The sequence below is a fragment of the Dipodomys spectabilis genome, unplaced genomic scaffold (assembly GCF_019054845.1).
Source record: "Dipodomys spectabilis isolate Male_0828 unplaced genomic scaffold, ASM1905484v1 ptg000419l, whole genome shotgun sequence".
Classification (NCBI taxonomy): domain Eukaryota; kingdom Metazoa; phylum Chordata; class Mammalia; order Rodentia; family Heteromyidae; genus Dipodomys; species Dipodomys spectabilis.
Window position 1 is genome coordinate 81,716 of NW_024871096.1, and position 27,285 is coordinate 109,000.

General features: G+C 47.6%; 1 protein-coding gene across 1 annotated transcript in view; it reads right to left on the reverse strand.

The window, feature by feature from the left end:
* Positions 1–24,788: 24,788 nt before the first annotated feature.
* Wdr27 (WD repeat domain 27) overlaps positions 24,789–27,285 on the reverse strand; it is a 120,775-nt gene continuing 118,278 nt past the window's right edge. The window contains exon 26 of the mRNA XM_042667750.1: positions 24,789–25,009. Coding sequence (XP_042523684.1) covers positions 24,959–25,009 — 51 coding nt within the window. The 3' untranslated portion in view covers positions 24,789–24,958. The remainder of the gene's footprint in view (positions 25,010–27,285) is intronic.

The window sequence follows — 27,285 nt, forward strand, 5'->3', positions numbered from 1 at the left end:
TCCCTTCCCCAGCACTCTGACAGAACAACTTGACAGTCCCCAGTTGATCACACGTCGGTAGGCAGTAGGCATACCATGACCCCACACAAACCACACGGTAGGCACACGGTGACCCCACGAGTCAGTATGCACACCACACAGTAGGTACACAGTGACCTCACACAAACCACGCAGCAGGCACACGGTGACCCCACACAAACCATGCAGGTACACAGTGACCCCGCGAGTCAGTATGCACACCACGCAGCAGGCACACGGTGACCCCATGAGTCAGTATGCACAGGGCAAGGAAGGCTGCAGTTCAGTGGCCTCTCCCAGATTTCCCACAGCTCTCCTCACGCCATGTGACCCTTGCAACTTCTCTAGATCGTCAAGTGTTTCTCCAGTTCTCCTCACCGTCTTACTTCCATGTTCAGGAATTCAAGTGCTGACAGTCCTTGGAGCCTGACTATGTCTGGGTGTCCGAGGCCCAGCCCCACCTGCACCCTGCCAGCAAGTTCGCCTCAGGTACAGGGTGCGTGTGGTGAGGGAGGGTCACTGCTGTGGTCTTCAGAAACAAAGCCTCTTCTGGGCTGAATAATTTTTGAGAGAGTCACCCAAGGCTTCCAAGTTAAGTTCACCAAACATATGGATCAAATTTGCCTTAAAATTTCCATGCTTTGAAAACTAAGCAGAAAAATGCCTGGCAGTACGACTGACATTTTTTTCAAGTGGCTTGTGTTTAATTATAAACGTTTGCAAAACCCCCAAACCCCAAAGGGCCTGCCATCTCAACAAAAAGCAGCCCAAGTGCTCACATACAAGCCTCAGCAGGCTGGGTACCCACGTCTCCACAGACTGAGGAGGTAACCACCACGTGACCAAACCGGTCCTTTTCTTTCATTTGTTTGCAAGTAATCCTAGACATAACCATTAATGATTCTAATTGTTTCTCTAGATTGCTCTACCTACTTTATTACATCCTTACAATTAGAGGGCTAAGGAAGGCAGCATGCCTGGTAGGACCATCAAAGTCATAATAGCCTTTTAACTTCAATGCAGAATTCTAACTAAAGCAAAGTGCTCCCACCCCGAATCAGGCTTTCTATACTTTGAATTTTGAGGATAATCAGCTTAAAACAAACCAGGCTCAAGGTCTCATTTTGCTTTTGATTATACACAGTGATGTTTATAATGATGTTTATATACGCACACGTGTGTATGTCTGAGCACAGTGGTATGTGTCCGGAGGTGACATACACCTGGCCGAGGCCTGCACAGCTGTGCCACACACACGTCCACACATGGCTTCAGGGTTTCTTCCAGTGCCCTCTCTCTGTGCTGTTCTGACCTCGGTGTATGAATGGGACGTCCTCTTCCCTCTCCAAGGCTTCCAGGAGCAGGCTCTTCTTCTGTGTGTGCTGGTTGTTGTCCCTCACTGCTAGGCTGTCCATTCCAATCTGGCTGTGAGGAGAGCACTGAGATCAAGGACCAAACAGCTCAGGTGGATGATCTCATGAAGGGTGGACATACTGGTGAAGGCTGAAGTCTGCGTGGCCGCCTCTGCCAGCTTTGGGCACTAAACACACTGTCTCCCAGCTGCCCAGACATCCGCTGGGGAGGGCCTGCACCCACCACATTCAATAAACAAATGAATGCCTGATTGGTGGTGGGGATGACTGCCCTCAGGGGAGCGGTGTCCTTCAGTCCTAACAGCCTCTGCTAGGAAAGCTGGCTTCTGGCCACATCCTGGGCCAGGACTAAAGGACACACCTGTGGCTTCTTTTCTAACACCCTCCCCAAATCCTTTTCTCTCAGTTCTCCTGTCCACTACACTCTCCCACCCCTGCCCTGCCCCATCCAGGCCCAGAGGTGGCTGGACCTGCACCACTTGGGAGGTCTGGGCTGTGTGCACAACTCAGGCTGGTCCCGGCTTCTCCTTGGCTGCCCATGTCCCTGGTCACCATCAACCCCACATCCTATTGCTGCTTATCCCTTCCTGCCCCTCTCTTCTTCATGGAAACAAGACCCGTTTCTCCTCCTTGGTTCCTGTATGTAAGGCTCTAGATGTGAGCTGACGTGACCTCTACCTCTCCTACCCCATCCGTATGCTGTGCTCTCTTCCCATTGCTCACTATGCCCAGACAGACAGACAGAGGCAGGGAACCTCCTACCTCACCAAAAGATCTGGAGTGTAGGAGGCCTGGGCTGGCAGGCCAGGGCTGTGTCAGAAGGTCCCGGGTAAGGGTATAGGCCGGGCTGTGTCTCAGGTGAGGGAGCAGGCTGGGCTCATCCTTGGTCACAGTGAGCCAGGAAGCAGCAGCTAGATGCAGTGACCACAAGGAAATACTGGAGTCACTCTTCCCTTTACATTTCTTTTTAAAATATATTTCCTTTTCTTCCAGGAAATCAGATGATAAATAGAAGAAATGATTCATCTAGAAATGGTCATGTAGTGAATCTTGATCCAAAACATTTCAAGTACCCATTCCAAAAAATGTGCTATCTGTTCATAAAATGTAGTTTCAAGTTCTGCTCTTAGCTCAGGCTGAGCTGGAGATCTGATGTTTCACCACTATGCAAAGCGTAAGGCACTGGTTAAAGATGGGTGGGAGGCAGATGTGTGGGACAGCGTGGAGGGAGGCCAGGCCTCCACCAGCATTACAGCTCAGCACACTATGCATCTGCATCCTCAAGCATGGCATAGGCTTCACTGGGGTTGGTGGTCTGAAACTGGTGGGAAGGAAAACCTTTTTCCTCCAATGTTACTGAAAGGTGGGAGCTTTCCTATAGCCCTCAAAAAAACAGGACAGGGCCCTGGCCAGAAGGCTCCAGGCCACAGCTGGAGGCTTGAAGTTAGTCAGCAGTGTGTGGCCAGCACAATAGGAGGGGTCACTGCGGACCGTGGAGGCCAAGTGGGGAGGGAGTGGCTGTGTCTGAGAATGGCTTGCTAAGGCAGAGTGCAAAGTCTGTTCTTGAAGAGACCAGTTCCCAACAGGGGAGACAGCCCATGTCCTGCAGGTGTCTCCAGAGCTGAGGGCCAGAATCCAATATGTGGGAGCAGCTCGCTCATTCCCCTCTCCCTCAACCCAATTTAAAGACTGAGTTGGGCCGCTCCGTGTTTGGGGATAGGCATGCTGAGCTTCTCCAGCTCTTGCTCAAGATGAGGCACAGAATGCCCGGGCGGTCAGCTGCACCCTGGGCCCGTGCTTGCCGGGTTGTTGGCAGGAAGGCTCGCCCTCCCTTCCTGTTAGCAGTCGTCTCTACCTCCCCACTGGCTCATAAACTGCTCAGTAGCAGACCTGGGTATTTTCATTATTTGTTTATGTGTTAACTTGATAAGTGGCTGGATGGCAGTTTGAATAAGCTAATAAAATTCACTCCCGAGTGCTACTCCAGGAGACTGTCTAGTCATCAAGAGCGATGTGCTTCACCCTCCGGAGAGACCGATTCTGCTCAGCTGCTGGGCTGTGTCCTCTCCGGGGACACTTGTGCAATAAAAGGAAAACTTGACTACGTTGAGAGCTCCATGGAATGAACAATCCATTTGACAAATACAGTGTGCAGATGCCGGCTTTCCAGGTGCTCAGCTCTGCTTTCTCTCACAGCCCTTTCAAGTTCCCCAGTAGCTGCAAGCGCTATGCTGAGCCTGCTCCTCACAAGCCAGGAGGAGTTCGGTGCCATCCTCCTGCCACTGTGCAGAGCCAGGCCTCTGCGTACTGGAAGAAGACGTCTGCTTTTCAAGTTAGTAATTGCAGCAGGTAAAAGGTACGCAACTGCCGCTCACAGGCGAGAGTGAGGCTCAGACTCATCAGGAAACTGGCCCAACACAACACAGAGCCACCAGACATTTTAGCACACGGCTCCTTCTCTGCCATCTGCTCTTCCCTCTTCCCTCCAGTGCTGCTTTCTGCCAAGGTCATTACAGCAACAACTGTGAGTTTGTTGGTAGCCTGTTCCCCAGACCCCTGGGGCCCCCAGGTCCCAGGGCATGGACTTCTGGGAGGTGGTGGAAGATTTAAGGGGTGAGGCCTAGTGGAGGGAGGAGAAGTCTCGTTGGTGTGCCCTGGGGGGGGGGGTAGGACCCCAGTCACAGCAGAGACTTTCACCTCGGGCTCATGCAATGAGCCAACCAACCAGGGCCTAAAACTCTGAGACCGTGAGCCAAAATAAAGCTTACCTGATTATCTCAGGGATTTGTTATGGCGAGAGACACTTGAGTAACTCTGATCTTGTTCCAAAAAAGACATCCTGATTTTCCTCCAACCCAAGAGAGCTGTTGGAAGCCTGCATTCAATCAGGTATTTCTCTCAAAGATCTCTCCTCTCTCTCCTCTTGTCACAGTCCTGACTAAACCAATCAGCAAACAAAATCTGTAACCATAATTGTCACCATACTAATTCACTGATTTTCTCTGTATATTTTTCAACCTGGTCTGTAAGCAGCATCGAGCAGAAATCAAGGTTTTAAGAGCAAGTGATTGATGACCTCCAATCCTGAAATCAAGTCTTATAGAGACTGTCATGTTATCGAATTATAAAACTTCCCTGGACTTAAAGTAACACTCCTCACTCTGTCCTCGAGAGCAGGTACCAGGCTGCGCCAGACAAGCCTCTATACTTTTTGTACTATTTTACAGTATCATTCCAAAGGATTGCCCACGTCTTGAAGCAGGTGACTTTTTTCTTCATCACATTAGCCCTTCACTGGAGACAGGTGAGATGAATGGAGATTGTTCCAATCTCCCCTTCAATGGGGACCTTTCGTACCTAAAAGAAAGCAACAACCTCAGGTACAACTTCCGCCTTCCCTGAAACCCAGCAAATTTCACCATACAATGGGTCAAAGCCAGCATTTAGGTACGTAGAGCCCATATTCACAGGGCGGTTGTGAGCACTGATGTGGCAGCTTTCTGTACCTCACAAACAAGGGGAGGGGGAACAGCTGAGCCAGAGCTGCATCTCTGCTGTGGACTCCAGAAGCAGCTGCCCTGCTTTGGAATGGGCGATGCCTGGGCAGGGGGTCAGGAACACGTGGAAGCCAGAGCCTTGGGCTCAACAGGCAGGTCGTGGGGCCAGGGTGGCGGCCATGGACACAAACGAACACGCAGATGTATGTGCGTTGCTCCTGTGCAGCATCCCTATGGAATCAGGCCGTGCGGACCCACAAGCTCCACACTGTTGCGGCACACTTCTGGAATCCTTTTCCAAGTGTTTCATCTGACCCCCTGGCTGTGAACTCTCTCTATATGTTACACACTGCAGGGTTAGCAATTTCTAGTTGAGTTCAGGAGGAGACAGTACCCTACCATTTGGAACGCTATCTTGTATTTGGAAAATCTGTGCAGATTTTCTAAACCCTTTGATTTGGGGTGAAAAAAGCAAGACTAGGACTAGAAAGGTGTGGCAGAGGGCTGAGGGACCAGCCATATGTCTGGGATGGTTCACAGGCTGTGCACAGAGCCAGACAGCACAGCTCCAAAATGTCTAGGACACACCTGGCCAGGAGCACAAGCTACACAACAAAACAGGCAAGAAACAAAGGTGAGGAGAAAATGGCCACACCTCACAGACAATCACACAGAACACACACGCACTCACATACACTCCCGTGGCCAGTCAGCATGACTTGTTTCCTAACCCAGAGCCTGACTCAGACCAACGGTAACTAACTCTGCCCACCTGCCTGTGGCAGCGGTCCACGGAGCTGCCCTCACCTGCAGCACGCTGCTTCCAGATCCGAAAGCCAGGTTCTTCCCCTCGACTCCTCCCACCACACCGGCTCTGTGCTTCCACCTTTCCCAGTGTTTGCTCTCCCTTAGTGTATCTGGCCCAGCTCATGGCTTCTGCCAAGTTACAATGGCTCTGGGGTGGCTCTCCTTGGCTTCCCCCCTGTCTCCTCGGCCCTGCAACCTGTGGTGTAGATGACCTCCTAGACTGCATCCAGGATTCCACCAGCCACCCTCAGAAACAGTTCTGAGACGACAAGGTGAGAATACAGCCAAGTGGGCTTCTGTATGCCAGAAAGAAAAAACAACACTTATTTCCCAACTTTTTTTGTTTTACATGTTCAAAAACAGGCAGAGCCTGAGATCTATGAGCCACCTAGATGCTAAATGTTTTGGTTCCACTCAACAAAGTCTTGAATACCTGCCACAGAAGCCTGTGTGCTAGCCCCTGGAGATGTCAAAACCTCGTACAAAGCATGCCAACCTTAGAAAGCCCACAGAATGGGAGAATATCCTCACTAGCTATGCATCAGAGAAGGGCCTCATATCTAAAATATACTTAGGAGTTCAAAAAATTAAATGCCCCCAAAATAAACCTTCAACAAAACAACACTTAGTGAATGGGCTAAAGACTTAATGAGAGATTTCTCAGAAGAGGAAGATGATCAATAGACAGATAAAGAAAAGCTCAATGTCTCTAGCCATAAAATAAATGCAAATCAAAACAACATTGAGATTCTACCTCACCCCAGTTAGAATGGTCATTATCAAGAAAACTAACAATAATAGATTATGGTGGAGTTGTGGCCAAAAGGGAATCTACTGCACTGTTGGTGGGAATGTGAACTGGTTCAACCACTCTAGAAAGCAGTATGGAGGCTCCTTAAAAGACTACACATAGAGCTCCCCTGTGACCCAGCAATCCCACTCCTGGGCATTTATTCAATAGACCACAAACTAGGTCGCATTAAAGCCACCAGCACAGCCATGTTCATTGCAGCATTGTTCACCATAGCTAAAATATGGAACCAACCCAAATGCCCCTCAGCAGATTAATGAATCAAGAAAATATGGTATATATACACGATAGAAATCTATGCCTCAATCAGAAAGAATGACATTGTTCCATCCATAAGGAAATGGAAAGACTTGGAAAAAACTATATTAAGCAAAGTAAGCCAGATCCAAAAAAACATAGGCTGCATGGTTTCCCTCATTTGTTGTAACTAGAATGTGCCTATAAATCTACAAGTAAACACAGTGGGATATGATAAACTATATGGGACTCTAAAACATTCACACAGAGAGACCAAAGGAGGATATTCTTAGGAGAGGACCACAGAGGCTCAATAGCTATGTGCATATGATCGTATAAAGTGATGTTTACCAAAATGAAGTCCAAGAAATGGAAATTAAGTTTTGTTATTTCTTTTCCCCCCCTCTTTTGTCACTGTTTTTTAGTTTTATACCTTTTGCCTTATATGTGTTTATCTGTTTTGAGGACGGTAAGGGATAAAGGGTGAACAAATTCAGCACCCATACTCACTACACACTATGTTGAAAATGAACTATACATCTTGTGGGGGAGGAGGGTTGGATGGGAAAAATTGTGAGAAGACAAGGGAAGAAGTGGCATTGTTCAAAAAGAAATGTGCTCATTACCTGATTTAGGTAACTGTAATCCCTCCGTACATCACCTTCACAATCTCACACACAAGCGCCAACCTTGACATGCCTGGTCAAATGAAGAAAAGCCGTAAGTAGCTCGTTGCAATTCAGTGAGATAAGAGCTGAGCCAGTGGGAGGGGCATGGAGAGGAAGCAACTGTGCCACAAAAAAGGCCACTTCAGACAAGAGATCTCCAAAGCCAGGTGTCAGGAAGGAACAAGCACCAGTGTGTCAGCACCAGCCCTCGGCTCGAGCTGTCTGTCACACAGTCGTCAAGGCAGAAGGGAAAGAACTCCCTACTGAGTGAGGGTTAGGGTAGTTGACTTTTTATAGTTTTAAATTTAAACTTGTTTATAACTATATAGAGAAGATAAAAATTATACATGTCCATGGGACGTCTGTGATATTTCAGTTCCTACTGCACACGTGTGTGTGTGTGAATGGGGTGAGATGCACTGTGCCCATACTCCCCAGTTCCCAGGGGTGCAGGAGGCGTTCGGACGCCCCCCTTCCAGATGTCAGGGACGTACTCCTACACTTGCTCTCTATGGCCACCTGTTGTGTACAAATGCCACAGACTTCCTGCTCTGGTCCAACCCCGGGGCTTGGTGCTCCACTCCTGTCCTGTACCAAGCTTACCGCTTCTCCTCCACCTCACCCCCACTGCAGGAGTGGCTCAACACTCATCTGTTGACAATGTCCACATCCTTGTCCCTGGAACCATCCTAGTCCCTGTTTGCTTTATATACCTAAAAAGGAGAATTGTTGAGACTGCATTGAAGTCTGCTCATCAGCTGACCTGAGATGGGAGGCCATTGTACAACACAGGACCGGGGGACCATGTGAGTTCTTCAAAGAGGGAGCAGGTGCCAAAGATGGAGTTGGGAGGCTGGGGAACTCAGCCACCAAGGCAGGCTTCAAGGCAGGAGGGTCTGGTCGCCTGTGGACACTGGGATCGCTCCACTCACAGCCAGATGACACCATCTTGGCTTTGGCTTATACTCCATGGAACAGAAACATCCTTCTAGAGCCTGAACAAGGAGGAGGAGGAGCTCCAGAGAGCAAGGGGAAGCCCTGCCATCTCTGCTGGATTTTATTGCAGGAGACACATGCAGGGCCTCTGGTCTGCAGGTCTGATTGTAGCCCCTAATGATGTAAGCCTTATATATGAGGAGTTCTCAAGGCTGCAAAAAAACCCAGAAACAACAAAAAAACCCAAAAGAACAGAACAGCACTAACCTGTGATGATGATTCTTAAGATTAAGCCATATAAGCGTCAGGAGAACAAGCTGGTATTTACACATAATTGGAAAGCACTTTCTGGCCAGCCAGTGCTGGAGAGCTGGGCAGCCTTAGCGGCTGTCCTGGGCTGATCTGAGACTGCACCTTAATTCCAACAGTCTCCACTATTCCTGAGCATGCCTCCAGACTTCTCTTTCTGGTCCTCTGTCACCACGACCTTTCTATATGTAATTAGAATCTTCTTTATGCCAGTGTACAATAGCGTCCTTAGTGCCATTCTGTTTCAGGTTGGTGGGAGATGCTCAGACTGGTTTACCATCAGGGGCTCTGGGGCCATCTCTCCGGTAGTCCACCTGAGCTTTTATTTGAGCTAGAAGAAAGGCTCCTTTGGAGAGAACAGAGACCCTGAAAACTTTGTGTCATCATTCCCTATTCAAATCTTCACAAGACAAACGTTTTAACATCTTCTTTATAAACATTTACCTTCCTTCTTATGACTTTTTAATAGGAATTTTTAGCTGTCATCACAAAGAAGGTACTCTTCATTTTATTTTAAGCTTATTGCAGGGATATGAAAAATGCTGATGACTTCCATTCCAAAGCCACCTGACTCCCCATGCCCACACCCGGCCTGTCAGCTCCCCACGTCCACATCTGGCCCATGGTCTCCCCATGTGCACACCCAGGCCCGTTGTCTAACCACAGTGTGGTCTCTAAAACTGAACTCAGATTGGTCTTGCCTTTGTCCAGTATTCAGTGGTGATCCCTTGGAGGTCTCAGTGGTGCTGGATATGTCAGCTGACTGGAGAAATGTCTCCTAGGAAGATGGCAATTGTCTCCACACTCTCAATGTGCCGAGGTTGCATGTCATTAAAATGCTTCTCCAGCTGCTGTCAAGATGATAGTAGGTTACAACTTACATAAATATATTCTCTAGTAGCGCACTCCTTTATTTGTGGAATACAACTAGCTTTGTCATAATGCACTCTATTTTAAAATAAGCCAAGTTTACTAGTATTTTGTTTCAGTAATTTTGCTCTTGCAGCCTTTGATGCACTGGTTACTGGCAGTGTTTGTTACCTGCATCACCTTGGCTTCTTAAAACCCACCACTGTGTTCCTTGGCATTTCCTGGGCTCTAGTCATGCTCAAGCCTATGAATATTTACTATTTGCTGAAAGCATTACAGAACAGGCCCACAAAGTCGCACGAGTCTGTATCATTTTTGTTGAGAATTGTATTACCACAGTTGTGGTTCAGGGCAGTCACTGGGGTTTGGGCCTAGTGCCTCCCGTTTGCTACATAGTGCTCTACCACATGAGCCACACCTCTAGCTTTATTTATTATTATTTCAGGCCTGTACTCATGGCTGTATTTTGGATTTGAAATCATGGCTCACAATTGCTAAGTAAGCCTCTACCACCTGAGTCACGCCTCCAGACCCTAGCTGTAGTTTGGTCACTGCATTTTTGTTTTTTTGTTTTGTGATAGTGTTGCTGTTTTCTGCCAACTATAAAATTTCTCAAGGTTATTTATTAACTTATGGAAGATTTTGATATTAAGTGTCAGTAATCTGACTATTGGTCTAGTTTCACAGTTGTTTGCAACGGGAGGACAAAAACCAGTTGCTATTCATGATGACCAGGAACAAAACCTTGTTATGCACATTTTCCGGTGACCACATAATGGTTTGTGTTGGGTGAATATTAGAGCACTATAAACAGCTCAAAGGGAGTTGTGTGTTCAGCCACAGTAAGGTCTGTCAAAAAAATCTCTACTCTTTACCAGGTCCCATGCCTGCACTTCAGTTACATCCTCCATGCTGTGAGACAGCCCTGTACTTTCCAAGTCTTTACACCTGAACATTCCAGCAGGCAGCAGCTCTGGTCAGAACATTTCCCTCATAGCCATCTCCAGAATTTATTATTGTAGAGAGAGACAACAGACGGATTTACATAGTTAATGTTTTTAATTACACTGTTTCTGTGAGAATGCTGCAAACAGACCTTTTTTTTTTTTTTTTTTACTGATGTTGAGTAGAATGTTTTCTACGAGTGTCCTTCCACTCATTTCATTCAAGGTTCCTTTTCTATGCAGCACGTGGGGTGTGTGCACACAGAGGTTGTGGCACATGCATGGGCACAGCATACACCACCTGCCGTCTCTTGTGTATGAGTTATGTGAATACCTCACATTCTCTGTAAAGCCTGGTATCTTTGCCCTTCTGACCTCAGGGAGCTGCTCGAGCCAGCCCCAATAACTGGCTTTCAACACTGCCGGCTGCACCATGCTGCCCCTGGTATCGGTCATTCTCTTGGCCAGAGTTAGTTTTACTCCAGAGCTTCCTCTTACCAGCTCCTCTGCCATCTCAGAATGTGTCCTTGCTGACATGCCATTTCATACTTGATGAGTAGTGTGAACTTATTTCTGGAAATAATTCTTTGTATTTTGAATAACATCTAAAATCTGCCTCCCTCAGTGCCATACATTTTTTAGCTATAAAATACATTTTACCATTACCTTGCTCATGTAATTGTAACCCCTCTGTATGGTATTTTCACAATAACTTATTAACAAAAATAATTTTACATTTTCATTTAGACATTATTATAGTAGGCTTTAAAGAATATTAGTTCTCCTCCATGTATTCATGAAGAAGGTATTTTGGATACAACTCGTGTTGTCATACCAAGAACAACGGTGTTCCCTGGGTGTCATTCTCTTTCTAAATGTAACTGGAAGGAAGAGGAGGAACAGCAGCTGACTCTGGCTCTTGGTGGACCTTGCAGGTGGACAGCACGGCCAGGCTTGAGGACCAGATCCCCTCCTTGAGCTCCCTCCCTCAGCTACGTCTCCCAGAACTTGGGGTTCACCTATGGCCTTTCATAGCAAATGCCAACGTATTTCCTAGCATTTACAACAGTGCAATCTTTGTAAGAAAAGGAGACAGAAAGGAGAAGGGTCATCTGTGCTACAGAATTCCACCTCACATTCACTTTCAAGGGGCCCAAGTATGTATTTTTACTATTGTCCAAGAAGTTTCAGACTTCTTTACGCTGTTTCCAATTTAGCTTTAAACAAAAAACATTCACTCCACATTATATATGGGAAGAAAGCATAGGAGTTTGTCTTTCGGGCTTTGGCTTGGTGACTTTTCTGGGGCCAAAGGTGAATTGCCAGTTAGGGATGTGCTCCATGTGAAGGACAGCTGCTAGAGAGGGTGCTGATGTGAGTTAATCAAAGCAGATGGGGACAAGGCTTCTGTCCACCCAGCAGCTGTGATGGGAGCGCCCACTCCCCGGGCGCTGCTGCAAAGATGTCTCAGCCACCTGATGGGCTGTCGAGGGGAAGGGCCAGGCCCTCATGCACTGATGAGATGGAGGCTCTGTCCCTGTCTGGGTGAGGGCTCGGCCCCTGAGGGCTTCAGTTCTGTGTGGCCTGGCTTTCCATGGGCATTACTTGGGATATGGTGTTTTGCTTCTCAGAACATGAGAATCTTAGAGCAAAACAGAGAAATCAAGAGAAGATATCAGCGTGAAGCAGTGCTGAAGAAACCACCTGTGGAGGGCGTGGTCAGAGGCTTCTCCACCTTAGCTGCGCTGCCTTCACAAGCAGTGAGGCAGGAAAAGCTTGCTCGCTTGGGGGCCACTGCAACAAGTCTGCAGCGGATGGAAGGTTGGCCTCAGGCGCTGACCAAGGACATCCTCCGTGGCTGCCTGCAGGCCACGCTGGAGCCGCAGTGCACTGAGTCCCAGTTCAACACTGGGACTCTTCATAGAGAAGACCAAGATGGGCTAATGCCTTCAATCCACTGTCTCTGCTCACATCCAGAACCGAGAGTCTCTGTTGGCCTCTGTCTCAGTGTTTGTGACATGCTGGATACAAAGGGCTGCACTGGAATGCACTTGTCAGAATTATTTAAGGATCTTGAATTTTTACGTTGTCTAGCTCTAGCACTAAGCATGCTTTCCAAGGCTAGCCAGACCTCTAGTTACATGTCTAAAGCCTGGAGCTGTTGTTCTAGAGGCCTGGACACGGTCACTGCCGACGGATAGCCAGTTTTAAAGGTGTGGTTTGTGTGCATTATTCAAATGAGATCACACATCACATGCAGGACTGCGAGAAATGCATGCTTGACTTTATGAACTCAGGTGTAAGACCTAATGTAGCCTTGAACATTTTGCTAAATTTAAAATCCAAAGCATGGGGCTGGGAAGGTGGCTCAGTGGTAGAGCACTTGCCTTGCATGCTCGAGGCCCTGGGTTCGATTCCTCAGCACCACATAAGCAAAAAAGGAAAAAGCCGGAAGTGGTGCTGTGGCTCAAGTGGTAGAGTGCTAGCCTTGAGCTGAAGAGCTGAAAGACAGCGCCCAGGCCCAGAGTTCAGGCCCCACGACCGGACCCAAAAATAAATAAATAAATAAATAAAATCCAAAGCAAGCACATTTAAGTTTTTTTTCAACTTTAAAATATAATGGTTGGCATAAATATAAAATTACAACAACATCATAGAACAGAGATGATTTTTTTTTGAGGCAAGGGTACGTCCCAGGGATGGGGACCTCTGCTGGGCATCTCCCAGAGCCATGCATAGTAACCTTGGAGCAATCAGGCCTCAGGGCTGCTGGTCCCCGCCTAACCCAACCCTATACCCAGAGCAGGGCCCGCTACTGACAACTAGCCCTGCACTGGGATGCCTGCCTTCCTCCAGGAGCAGGCACTAGCTAAATCATGAATAGCTGAACAAATGGATAAACCATATTTTTGCTGAAATTGGCAGGTCATCCTTTTTCTCTGCAAGATTCTATCTAGCCTATGTAAGTGGCAAAAGAAAGCTGCTTTGTGTTATTTTTCTCACAACATACAATTGTGTCCGTGCCAATTTAAAGGGGAAGACTGGACAATAGCATGATCACTACTTTAAACAAGCTCTTGTGTGCAGCCCTCTCTCTTTGCCCTCATCCTTTATCCAGCTTTGAAAGCCTGGCGCAGTGTGAGGTGGCTAGTGTCTCCTGAGATTGCCGGTGCTGGGTGGGAGCCCAGGCCCAGCACTGGCTGAATTATGGCTGGAAAAATATGCTCTCCGTATGCATTTTCCATGTGGTGAGCTGAGTGCCGAGCTCGGTCCAGCCTGCGGGAGCCAGCACATCTCCCCTGGCAGTTCTGAAGATTTTATAAAGCGGAAAGTATTTTGCTTCCTTGGACCATGGAAGCTACAGAGAAGGAAAGGCACTGCTCTTATGTTTAGAGGCTGTACGTTCATTTTTCCACAGATGGTAATCTCTTAAATCGGGATAAATATAAAGGGCTTTAGACTTGCAAGTGAGCAATGAAAAAGTAGAAATGCATATTTATTATTATTTTGAGTAAAATGCCTCTCCATCTCTTTGGCAATGTAATTATTTCTCTGCATTTCATTCTCTTTTTCCAAATGTCACATTCTTAGTAGGAGTAGAAATGGTTCCATGCTTCTGAGAAATGGGCGAAGTGAAGCTGTGTAAGGCACTGGCTGGGGTCCAGCTGCCACGTCTGTAGAGGGTACGAAGCAAGCCACTGCACCATGCTCCCAGCCCTGGGGCTTCCAATGGCTGTCTCAAGTACTTCCAGAGTGCGTCGAAAACCAGAAGAAAATTTCAGACCGGATGTTTCTCACTAATGACTTATTAAAACTTGGGTTTCAAATGTGATTTTCGTAATTTTTAATCCCCTTTCAACCGAAATAAAACTTAGAACTACTAAAACTGTCCTTAAAAATCCTCATTTCAGCCTTTCAGACTTTATTTTCTGTAACTTTCCTTTGATTGGTGGAAGTATAACTTTGTATTTCTAAGGGCCATGCACATACTGGCTGAGTCTATTTGACATGCAGAGTTTCAGAGGTGGAACTGGCAACTGAGCATAATGAAGACAAAGTACACCAAGAATTTACCATCCTCAGACCCAATAGAAAGCAGGGAAGAGAACAATGGGAATTCTGGATTCTGGGCCCTGGACACAGAGCTGTGGCCATGGCCCGAGGGCCAGCTGTGACCCTGAGTAGAATCTACACTATCTGGCAACCAGATGAACACCCAGGCACCCAAGTCAGCCAATGTGCAGAGGCTGGGTGTTCATCCACGGTCTGGCTGAGAACTTGAGTGGAGGGTGAGCCTGCCTGTCATGGCCTTCCTTGATATTGCGCTGCCTGCCATCCCCTCCCACTGACAGAGGTGTCAGCCTTACCTTAAGAGTTCGCTTTGGTAGAGGAAGTCACATGGGGCCTCCACACACACTGATTTGCCTTTTTGAGCTCAGCTTATCTTAACATAATGATCAACTCGCTTTTCTGCAAATAACATAACCTCCTTCTTCTTTATACTAATATTCCATGGTGTATATGTAATATGTGTATCATACAAATATGTGTTTATATATATATATATATATATATATATATATATACACACACACATATGCTTTATCTATTTGTTGGTTATTTAACATCTAAGTGAATTCAGTTATCATGAACAGAGTTGCAATAAACATGGGTATGCAGTATCTCTTGTATATATTGATTTTCATCTCTTCTGATCTGTGCCTAAGAGTGGTATGCCAGTGACATAGATACTTTTGTTTTTGAGGAATCTTCACACTGACTTCCACAGTGCTACACTAGGTCTGTGTTCTATTCACAGATTTCCACAGTGCTACACCAATCTGCGTCCTATCCACAGTGTAGGAGGCCTTCTTTTCCGTTAGATCCTTGCTGGCATTTGTTGTTTGATTGATGATTGCTCATTTATTAATTGGATTGCTTATTCTTTGGCTGTTTTTATTTTTAAATTTAAATTTTTTAATCTTTGTACATTCTACCTTTTATCTGCTGAATAGCTATCTGGGATTTTTTTCGGTGCTGTGAATTTCTCTTGGTTCTGATCATTGTTGTCTTTGATGTGCAGAAACTTTTTAACTTGATGCAGTCTCATGTGTCAATTCTTGCTCTTATTTCCTGGGTATTAGCGATAAGTCTGAAAATAATTACCTATGCCTAGATATATTTTCCAGCGTTTCCCCTTTGATTTCCTTTAGCAGTTGTGTGTTTGCACTTTATAGGCAAGTGCATTGCCACTGAGCTACACCCCAGCTCCTTTAGCAGTTTCTCACCCTACAATACTATCATGACCTATTGGATTTTTACACTAGTGGATTTTTACCTAGTGGATTTTTACACAGAGTGCTACCACATGATGTCTAGAGTAGCTATGTATACTCTGAGTCTAGTTTCAGCCCCATGTGTACCTAACACTTTTTACTAAGGTTATATATTCTCCAATGGATGTTTTTAGCTCTCTTGTCAGAGATCAGATGGATATAGCTGTGTGGATTTATTCCTGCATCTTTTTTTTGGGGGGGGGGTTCAGTCATGGGCCTGAACTCTGGGCCTGAGCGCTGTCCCTCAGCTCTTCAGCTCAAGGCTAGCGCTCTACCACTTGAGCCACAGTGCCACTTTCGGCTTGTTTCTTTTTTGCTTATGTGGTGCTGAGGAATCGAACCCAGGGCCTCATGCATGTAAGGCAAGCGCTCTACCACTGAGCCATCTTCCCAGCCCATCCTATCTTTTATATATTCTCATGTTTTCTGTTTGTGTCAGTCCCATGTATAGTATAATTTGAAATCTGGTATTGTGGCACTGCTAGTGGTGCTTTTGTTACTCAGCCTTTTTATGCCTCCATATGAACCTTTGAATTAATTAAATTCTGGGAGAAATGATACTGCAATTCTGATGAACATTGCACTGAACTTATAGATTGCTTTTGGTATTAATAGCCATTTTCATGATATTAAATCTGTCAATCCATAATCATGGGCGGTCTTTCCATGTTCTGATGTCTTCTTCACTTTTCTTCTTTGAAGTTTTATAGCTCTCATTGTAGAGGTCTTTCGTTTTCTTGGTTGAATGCCTAGGTGATTGTTTTTATTCTGGAGCTATTGTGAATGAGTTAATTTCCTGATTTCTTTCTCCGCCTGCTCATTGTTGGCAGATAAAATCTACTGCTGCTGCTGCTGCTGCTGTGTTTTCTCCACTGCAGACCTGCACTTCTATTTTCTAAAGTATCTTTGTTTGGAAGGATGCCCCTGCCGGGTGGGTGCAGAAGCATGGACTGGCCTCACCTCGGTGGTCCTCTCTCCACCAGGCCTCACCTCCTCTCAACATGGGCCCATGCTTCCAGGACTCCCTGCAGTGCTGCATCTGCTCGCCCACATTCCTCTGAGCAAGGTGTCTCCCTGCCTTTGTTTTCATTCCCAGGAAGTGGCTGGATGAGGCCATGCATCACAGGAGAAGGACTTCCTCCCCATCTGCCCATCGGAGGCAGAATTCTTTTTTTTTTTTTTTTTTTGGGTCCGGTCGTGGGGCCTGAACTCTGGGCCTGGGCGCTGTCCCTCAGCTCTTCAGCTCAAGGCTAGCGCTCTACCACTTGAGCCACAGCGCCACTTCCGGCTTTTTTTCTTTTTGCTTATGTGGTGCTGAGGAATCGAATCCAGGGCCTCGAGCATGCAAGGCAAGTGCTCTACCACTGAGCCACCTTCCCAGCCCCGGAGGCAGAATTCTTATATGTTGTGGACAGAACTCCACCTTCCTCCCACTCCCCAAATTTTGTCTTTTTCTTTCTGTTTCCTGTCTGATTTTCCTTAACTAGAATGAAATTAATAAATCTCCTTTAAAATATGTAGGGTGCTTATCCAATCATTAAAAACAGGTAAGATTAATCAGCTTTGTGCCTTTCATAGCTCTGATTTCCTGAATTTTAACATTTTAATTGTCAGGAGGCCACATACCCCTTAGGTACAGAAGGGCTGATAAAGCAGGTGTCTGGCAGGCGCCCCTGGAAGCCTCTGAAACCATGTGAAGAATATTCAAATAGGGCTGCAAGGGTTAAAATGTGAGAATGCATCAGGTCCTTGGCTCATGCAACCCAGTGGATGGCACTGCGTCCAAGAAATAATTTTTGTACCTTTTGTGGCTAATGCTAAGGAAACTTGAAGCTCTGCTTTAAAATACCTAACCCATTCTTTTACCACCAACTATATTCAGAATAGTTGGGCAAAGTAAAATGAATTACCAAGCACTTTCTTGTGATTGTGCCATAGATTTAGAGAAGTAAGACACAGACCACCTTGGCTAAGAGCAGAGCTTGCCTGGACTGGGTGTGGGTCCAGGTCCCAGCCTGGCAGTGTCCCAAGGCTGGGTTCCTGGGACAAAACCCTGTGTCTGTTTAGAAAACAGTCACTGACCTCAAGCCATGTTGCTAGTAGGTGCTCAGCTCTTAACTAGGAGCCGTCCTGCAAGGAAGGACACGGTCGGTCCTCACCACCAGATGGCAGAAGCTCTCACACACTGGCCGAGCGGCAGCCAGGAAGTCCCTGAGCAGGCTGCAGGATTTCAGGTCTATACAAGCATTGGGTTTTATCCACTCTGACAAGTAAAGATACATTCTGCCACTTTACAAGCACACTTGCATTCAAAATTCTTGGAAGGACAGAAACAGGATAGACTGGGATGAAAGGCGGAAAGGCCCACAAGGACTGCTTCATCAGGGGGTGCCCTGTAATTCATAGGCCCAGAAGGGTAACAATTCAACAATATGGTTTTGCCTTGAAGATTCCTGAGGGGGATTGAATGAGTGCCCAGGGATGTAGCCTGCCCAGACGTTCTGAGCCTCTTTCGTAAGGTAGAGAGAGGCTGGGACAGGGGCAGGGGCAGGGAGCTAGGCATTCATGCTCAGATCATAGGCTTTGGAGGTGTTTTACTTCCCAGGAAAATCAAGGGCCCTGCACAGTTCTTCCATCTGTGTGTACCCCAGCCAGCGCACGCTTAATCCTTGTGCAACGCTTCACTGGAACCAACAGAGGGGCTTACCTAGAGGATCCAGAGACAGCCCCAGCACGTCACCTGCCTGTGGGTCAGGGAAGTCAGCTGTGCCCTCCTGCTGAGCTCCAAAGATTCAGTTTGGAATATGGTAGGCTAGGGACTGGGCAGGACTTGGCATCACTGAGAAAAGGGGAGAAAGACTGTATGTCTGCCTCCTCCTCCAAACTTCTGTTTCTCACAGGGAATGAACTCCACACACCATTCCTGAAGAGGCTACCTCAACGTTTACATGAGACGCTTTCCTGTTTCCAGCCCAGCTCACTGTGCTCTAACTTTCCCTGAGCCCTAGAGCCAGCACTCAAGCCTGCCAGCCAGCCAGTCCTTTCTGTGCTCACCCTGTTGTGTGCCTCCTACCACTGTGCGTGCCTCATTATCATCCCTGGTGCTCTGAGAGGAGTCCCCATTCCCTGGAGCTGCTCCTCAGTGACGACGGGAAGCACAGCCCCCTACCTTGGCCTGTCCTTGTGAGTCCACCCAGGCCTCCTGGGTCCACGGTGCCTCAGCCAGCGGGACACTCAGGTGCTGTCACTCCAGCTGTACAGGCCACACAGAGCTGCTGTGGACCAGGAGTGCTTTGGATGCACACTCCAGGGCAAGCAGAGCGCGGATCCATGTCACTGTGCCTGCCCTCAGGCCAAATAAGAGATGCTGTATGAAAACAGACAAGCGTTTCTCTGTAAGTAATGCCACTGAGAACAGAGGTGAAGTCAATTCCTAAGGCATTCCAACCCAACTCCGCTCAGGCAGGGAAAAAACCCCCAACAGATTAAGGTAATGTAATTCTGTAAGATTTCTTAAGACAGTTACATTTTAATTTTGTAAGCTGTGTCCTAAGTTAATAAGGTGGCCCGACTTTCCTTAATAACTCTGCTGGGCTCCTGGAGTGCATGCCAACACATTTGAAACTTTCTAGTTGGCTAAATTTCGTATCATTTTTGTACAGTTCTGATTAATGTGCCATGAAAAACAAATATTGTTGTTTTTAAAAAGTTAACTACTGATTTCAGTGATCAAGTACAAATCTGAGATTTGTGGCAAGCATGTCCAGTGGAGTTGGGTGGGGTGAAGGGAAACTGAGTGGCACATGCCCAGCAGTGGGCAGCTCCCCACCCCAGCAGATAGAACCAGACAGCCACGAAACCAAGCGTCTCCCATACCATTTCTCTCCTACACCTACTGTCTTAGCTCCCCTCAGTTCTTGTCTTTCTGGAATCTGTTTTCTCATCACATGCAAAAATTGTGCCGGTTCATTTTTAAAACCCTCTTTTGAAAAACTCATGAAACAAGCAGAATAATAAGACTCTGCACAGTGAATAAGAGATACTTTCATAGCTCGAGAACAAAGCAATGTGTAGTCTTGACAGTAAACATATACTGTAAGGCCAGCTACTCCCTGAGAAAACCCTCAGCCCCCCCCCTCCCCAAATTAACTCAGAGCACCTCTAGGGATGGAGGGTGCATGACGCCTCCACGATCCACCTCCAGTGTGCGGGCAGCTGCGGTGGACTCAGACCGCCACTATTTCATTGCTGCCAGAAACTCAAAATTAATCAGAGGTGGGTTGGTGATGCACACCTATGGTCCCAGCTGCCAGAGAAAGAGGCAGGAGGACTGAATCTGAAGCCAGGCCACACGAACGCAGGAGACCAATCTGAAAAAGGACAGGAAAGGACTGGGGCTCTGCTCAAGTGCACTAGCAGGCATGAGCCCTGAGTTCAACCTTCAATACACACACACACACAGACATATGCATATACACGGTGTGCACACACATGCACATGCACACATACAACATTAAACAAGTAGGGGAACTTACAGAAGAAAGAATTCTGAAGATGTTCCTAATTAGGGCCTGAAACAAAGCTGGTGCGAAGCAAAATTTTGTCAGAAAAAAAGGACAAAATGAGAGAAAAGAGTAGAGGGAGAGAGGCAAGATTTGATATTTTGCCCTTTTCCTGAGAGGCGCCTATGGAGCAGCCCCTGGGATCTCCATGGCTGTGGATCAGAGGTGGCTGGCTGCTGGTCATTTTAAATGCCCACACCCACAGAGACGTGGGCTGGGCCTCTGTTAACCTGGCCCATTTCTCACCTGGGCCGCACCTGGCCACATGTCACCTGTGCTCACATTCTCCACCTGGGCCACACCTGGCCACACGCGTCGCCTGTGCTCATGCTTGTCACGTGGACAGCAGGAGTGAACACCAGGCAACCTTCCCCAGCAGGCCCAAAATATGAAGTCGGCTCCTTCATGTGAGGAAAAAGAATGAGCTCCCACATCTGCAAAGAATGCCTTTTAAAGGAATGTCAAATATGAGGAGGACTGCTTATGCCAGAGGCTTAGGCCACCCCTCCTGTGGCCAGGCCTGGGACCACAGTCACATTCTTGCTTTGATGTCTTCAAACCCATGGATGTGCCAAAGTTGTGCAAACGCATGACACAGACCACAGGATATGAATCATTTATCATCCAAATACCAAAGGGAATCTTGATATCATCTCATTGGAGACTAGACCTACCTGGGAGGGGCTGTGGACATGGAGAGTCCTGGCCTCCCAAACACCCTGTGCTCCCCAGGGGCTGAGGCCCAGTGTGGGCCAAGGAGGGCCGTCTGATGTCCAGATCTGAACCTCTCTGGCTCCCCAGCTCCAGGGGTGCTCAGCCTGTGCTCCCCAGGCCAGGGCAAAGGAGAGCCTTTAGAACTCAGATGGAAGCTCCTCTCGCCCACCAGTAAATCTGCCTTGGAGCTTCCAGATCCTGTCACCATGCTCTCTGTGACTCTGCTTTTGTCGCATCTGTAAAGTATGGATGACAAAAGCAATAATCTTGTCTCTCTCCTTGGTCACACAGGGTGACAGGTGGAAGGGGAGTGGTCCATGTGAATATGTTGCTCTGACTACCATCCCCACCCAAGAGGCAGTGCTACAATCACTCCTGATCACTGCTCAAAGCCCACCACCACTGTGCAGTGCTGAATGCCCACATCAGCAGCACAGGACACAGGCCGCAGGTAGCCAAAGCTACCTGGGGTGGGGTGGGAGGGTGGGAGGGGGGAGGAGGGAAGGTGGGCGGGACCAGAACGAGTCTTCCCCAGGGGACTACTGGTGCGCAGAGGGGGGGGGGCTACCTCTACCTCCCCTTCTGCCTTCCTGGCCAAGGCCCTTAGTGACCTTGCTGGCAGGGCCTGAGCTGGGGCCTGACAAGGGCCCTCCCCCTGACAATAGCTTTCTTACATTCTCTTTGTCCCATGTTTTCTCAAGATAAAACTCTCTTAATAGGCTGAGTGCCAATGGCTAACATGAAAAGGTATACAAACTGTTTATTTTACCATGCTTTAAGATAAAATAATATGTAAAATAGGATCTTTAAGCCCTAAAATCACTCATTTACCTAATTTTTTTTTTCTGATCCTGGACTTAGGTGTTGTCCCTGAGAAAAAGTGTCTCAAAGAGTTTCTTCCCGGGGCTAGCTTCAAACCGAGATCCTCAGATCTCAGCCTACTAAGTAGCCAGATTACAGGCATGCTCCACCAGCACCTAAGTCATTCATCCAATTTTAACTTGAATTAAATGATTAGATAACTCTCAATGAGAGAAACATAAAAACAAGTTACTCTAAACTTGTTCCTCAGAAACATTGCAAGAAAATACACACGTATGTTGTAGGTGTGAAAACTATACCAGGAGCCAGGGTCCACCTGGGAATAGAAAAGAGGCAGAATCCCAGGGCCTGTCTCTCAGAAAACCTGGAACAGAGGGAGGCTCTCAAGTATCTCCGCCTCAGGCCAGGCCACTGTGGGAGGACTGTTTTTGGCAGTCCAATAATCAGCTGTGGGAGGAAAGGCCCAGACATCACTGGGCACGAGGAGGGGCAGGCATGGCCACGGCTCACCAATCTGAGCCAGCCAGCGGTGGGTACTTTTTGTAGTTTGAAAATGCAGCATCCCCCCAGCCTCATGTGTTAAAGCCCAAGTCCATAGCCAGTGGAGTCATTCTAGGAGGTTCTGGAAACTTAAGGAAGGAGGGCCTGGGTGGAAGAAGCAGATGTCCAGGCCAGGGTTCTCATGGGTGCTTTCCCCCAGATGCCCTATTCTGTCCCTTTCTCCACCACCACCTCACACCACCTCCACACACCACCTCCGCACACCACCACCACCTCCACCTCACACTACCACCTCCACCTCCACACACTACCACACAACATACATTGCCAACACCTCCACACGCCACCATACACCACCTCATACTGCCACCACCTCTACACACTACCACTACTACCCCCACATAACACCACCACCACCACACAACACATATTACCACCAGACCACCTCCACCTCCACACACCACACACCACCCTGGTGGTCTGTCCAGGCACATGGTACTTCTAACACCATGAGTTAAAAACAACCCTCCCTCTCCTAGGATGTTTTCTCAGCTATTTGTTCACAGCAACATAAAGATAATACCAAGACTAGAAGTAGAGTCACTGCTGACCATGTGGATCTGAAATTTTTAGGACTTGTCTATGGGAGGAATCTGAAATATGGCAAAGCAGGCTACAGAAAATACAGAATTCTGCAAGAACAACTTAACCAAAAATTTGGTAGAGCTAGAAGACTACAGAGTGTCAATGAGAAGTCAGATGGTGAAGGTTACTTCATGTGATTTCAGACACTCATGCCACATTTTTGGCAAATAATATGTGTACATTTTGACTGTGTCCTGAGGCTGAATGGAGCTGAATTTGAAAGCAATGCCTGATTTGGTGGGGGAAATTTTCAAACAGCCTAGGGCTGTGACATGGTTACTGCTAGCTGTTTTTAGGTAGGTTTAAAGTGAGAATCTAGAGAAAACAAGGAGGAAAAAAAATTTAATTATACAGCTTGGCCAGTAGAGGGGCATGTTGGGAGCTGTGGACAGGAGGAGATGGGCACTGGAGGAGGGCTTTGCATCAGGGACAGGAGGAGTGAGGGCATCTCCAGACTGTGGCAGGCTCGAGGGGTAAAGCTGTAAGCTCACTTGAAGGACCAGGGTGCCCGGTTCACATGGGCCACCTGTGGAAGTGCTTTCCCAGAAGCTACGACCAGGCATCACTGAGCAGCCATGACACAAGCGAGGCCTGGACACGCTCACGCTGGTAGCAGACCGCGGCCATTACCCTGGTATGCTCCACCCCACGTGTTACCTAAGGGGTCCTGGTGTCCTCCACCACATGTGCCACCTAAGAGGTCATGAAGGCTTCCACAGAGGTCTCAGAGGAAGGCCTGTGGCCAGGCAGGGCGTGAGAGGGTGAAGAGGGCTATGTATGAAGCTGGGAGGACAAGGCCCATGCTGTACTTAAGAGCCCCCAGGAGGCTGACGGGGACAGGAACATGGAATGACCCCTTAGGAAAGTCACAGGCAACCGGTGAATCCAGCCCCAGCATGGTCATGTGGGCTGCGGACAGCAAGACCACTGGGTCAGGACTAGAAGCCCACTAGACACATGGCACTGGGGTGCCAGCTGCTGGACCCTGAGCTGTAGGAGTTTAAGGTTGCCACTGGGCATTGGCCTTGCTTTTCTGATCCTTATGATTCTCTTATTTCTCCCTTTTGCAATGGGAAAGTTTATTCTGTGCTATTGCATAGAATTGTGGGGTTTTAGAAACTGGCGTTCATTGCTAAGGATTTGCCCTGAGTTTCAGAAGTGACTTTGGACTTGAACTTTTTGAACAATGTTTGTTGAGGCGTCAATGCTCTTGGGGATGGCCATTCACTTGGGAGCCATGAGTACAGAGAGGTGATCTGAACATGAAATGTCCACACACACTCCTGTGCTAATGCCCAGATCCCCAGCAGAGGCACTCATGTGAGAGACACCAGGAACTCTGACTGGTGAGGCCTTCCTGGACATGGCTTGCTGAGCCTGGGTGCTGTTCCCAGGCCCCTCCTCCACGCTCCGCCTCCTCTCCACCAGAGGATGAACAGACTCTGCTGCAACAATGCTTCCCCTAAGTGCATGGTCCATGGAAGCCTGGACTGAGCCGACAGTGTGAGCAAAATTAAACAGAATGAAATCTTTTTCTCAGTACTGGTCAATGTGACAAGAAAGTGACACAGACTGCTTCACTCACCGCACAAAGAGAATTCACATCTGATTTCACTTTCTTCCTGTCCTAGTCTCTCTTTCTCCTTACCTCCCCTCCCCTCCTCTGTCTTTTCCTCAAAGTCAAATCACAAAACAAATAAGGAATTATCTTTTATTGAAAAGTATCCCTGCCCTAACCCAGCATACGTCTGTGCGGAGGGCCTGGTGCCAGTTCCACTTCCCAACTAAGATCCTGAGGACCAGGAAAGCTCACTGAGGAGGGTGCAGGAGGCAGAGGCCTGCAGAGAGGCTGGAAGGCGCTCTCACTCTCGAGATGTCTTCTCACATCTGGCACTGACTGGTCAGCCGTCACTGAGCCAGAAAAAGCTGAAGCTTTCCATCCAAGGTGGCCGTGGCCAGCTGCAACCAGAAACAGCACACAGGTGACTTATCAGCTCTGCAGACGGAGTGCACACCTTGCACTCTCCTGACTCATAATGTTCTGGTACAGAGCAAAGTGCATCAAAATAGTAAAATCCAGAGGCACAACAGGTCTGACATTTACTCTTGATTAATCTACACTACATTTCACTGCTACGTTAACCCTTTCAGAGCCTTGGTCTGGAAATCAATCTGTCTATTCTGAACACAGTTTGTATGGCACACTTTTTTTTTTTTGGGGGGGGGGGGGTGTCCAGTCGTGGGGCCTGAACTCTGGGCCTGGGCGCTGTCCCTCAGCTCTCCAGCTCAAGGCGAGCACTCTACCACTTGAGCCACAGCACCACTTCTGGCTTTTTTTTTTCTGTTTATGTGGTGCTGAGGAATCGAACCCAGGGCCTCATGCATGCAAGGAAAGGGCTCTATCACTGAGCCACCTTCCCAGGCCCAAGGCACATTTTTATGTCTGCATATTATTAACCAATTCTAGCTATAGAACCAGCCACAGGAGAGGGCTCTGGGAAGCTGGCAGGGTGATGCAGGCCTCTGTTTCTCCACCAGAACGACACTGAAGGCTTGCATGTGCTGGGGAAGGATGGGACTGTCAACTGTGGGTAGTTTTTCCAAATCTCATCTCCCACCTCATGTCACACAGACCGGGGATAAGCTGCACACAACCAGCAGGACCCAGGGAGGGCAGAAAGCACTCTTCCTTCCAGGGAGGCCATCTATGCTCTGATCCGTGCGTTTCACTACAGATCACAGAGGTGAAGAGGAAGAGGGTGGTCACTACTGTGGCCCCTTCTCCAGGAAAAGGGATTCTGTTCATGCGGGGGAGGGGGGTGAGAAGGATAGGGGGCAGGGGAGGATGGGAAGGGGAAACAAAGGAGGAGGCTACAATGCTCGGTAAGAAATGTACTCATTATCCTGCCCATGTAATTGTAACTCCTCTGTACAGTATGTTCACAAATAAATAAATAAATAGATAAATAAATAAATAAAAAAGGGATTCTGAGAGACTTAAAGGATCCCCGTCACTTTTCTCTTTCCCCCATTGGAAGCCAGGCATTAAGTAGTATGACATCCACAAAGGAGCACACTGTGAGGAAACGTAAGTATTCAAGGGAACTCCCTGTGTAGGTAGACATGGGAGGACTGGGTTTGTTGATACACATAAAGCATTGTTCAAAGACCTAGACGCAGGAGACACTGTGCACTAAAATTAAGGAGCATTGTGAGACTATAGGATGGCAGACATACAGACATGCAAAGATCCATCAGATTTCAGGTTGAGTGGACAACTTACACAACCCCGGTCGTCACACACCAGTATTTACAGAGCAGCCTGGTCTGTGGCACATACTGTTCTGGAGTAAAACTTAGTTTGTACTTCAAAGGCAAAAACAAAAATTTTATTTCACATTGGAGCAAAATTGTACTTGTTTACAAGCCCCTAAATAGTCTTAACTCAGGCACACATGTCACATGTATTTTAAATCCTGTCTTCATCTGGACTGTGTCAGAGAACAATGCTGAAACCACACACATTTCCGATGTGTTTAAATGAGGTATATCTGTTCTAAACAACTGGCTCTGCAAAACACCACTCCAGATTTCACATGCCTGACGTCCTGGAACAATAATAAGGCTTGCTCAAGGAAACTCTCAGGATAGCTAAAAATATTTTTCAGACATCTGTGGCCCTTCTATTTCCAAACTGTTGAACCAGTAAGGAGAAGAAGGAAGCAATAAAGAAAATGCAATAAAATCCAGTTAGATTCATGCTACTTAGTGAAATGAGTTTGTGGTTGTTTGTCTTCAGATAGGCTCTTGAACTCTATGCAACCCAAGCTGACATCACACACGGGGCTGGCCTTGAACTCTCTATGTAGCTCAGGCTGGCCCTGAACGCTATACACATCCCAGGATGGCCTTGACCTCTCCATGTAGCTAGTCTGGCTTTGAATTAGTAATATTCCTGCCTTTGAATCTCGTGTTCTGGAATTAAACACATGTACCACCATACCTAGTGAGTAACATGAATTTAGGCTGAATGTGAATAAGAATCTTCTGCTGTCTGTTCCTGGCCACTGAAAGTGGAATGTGAAGTAAGTATGTGCTCCTGGTGCCTATCTGCCATTAGTGGATGCCCATGGATCAGTACCGCCGAGTGGCTGAGATGAAAACTGGGTACAGGGAAAGAGGCATGGGTCTACTGCCTGCCAAGCTCAATGGACCCGTGTTTAACTTGATCTTGT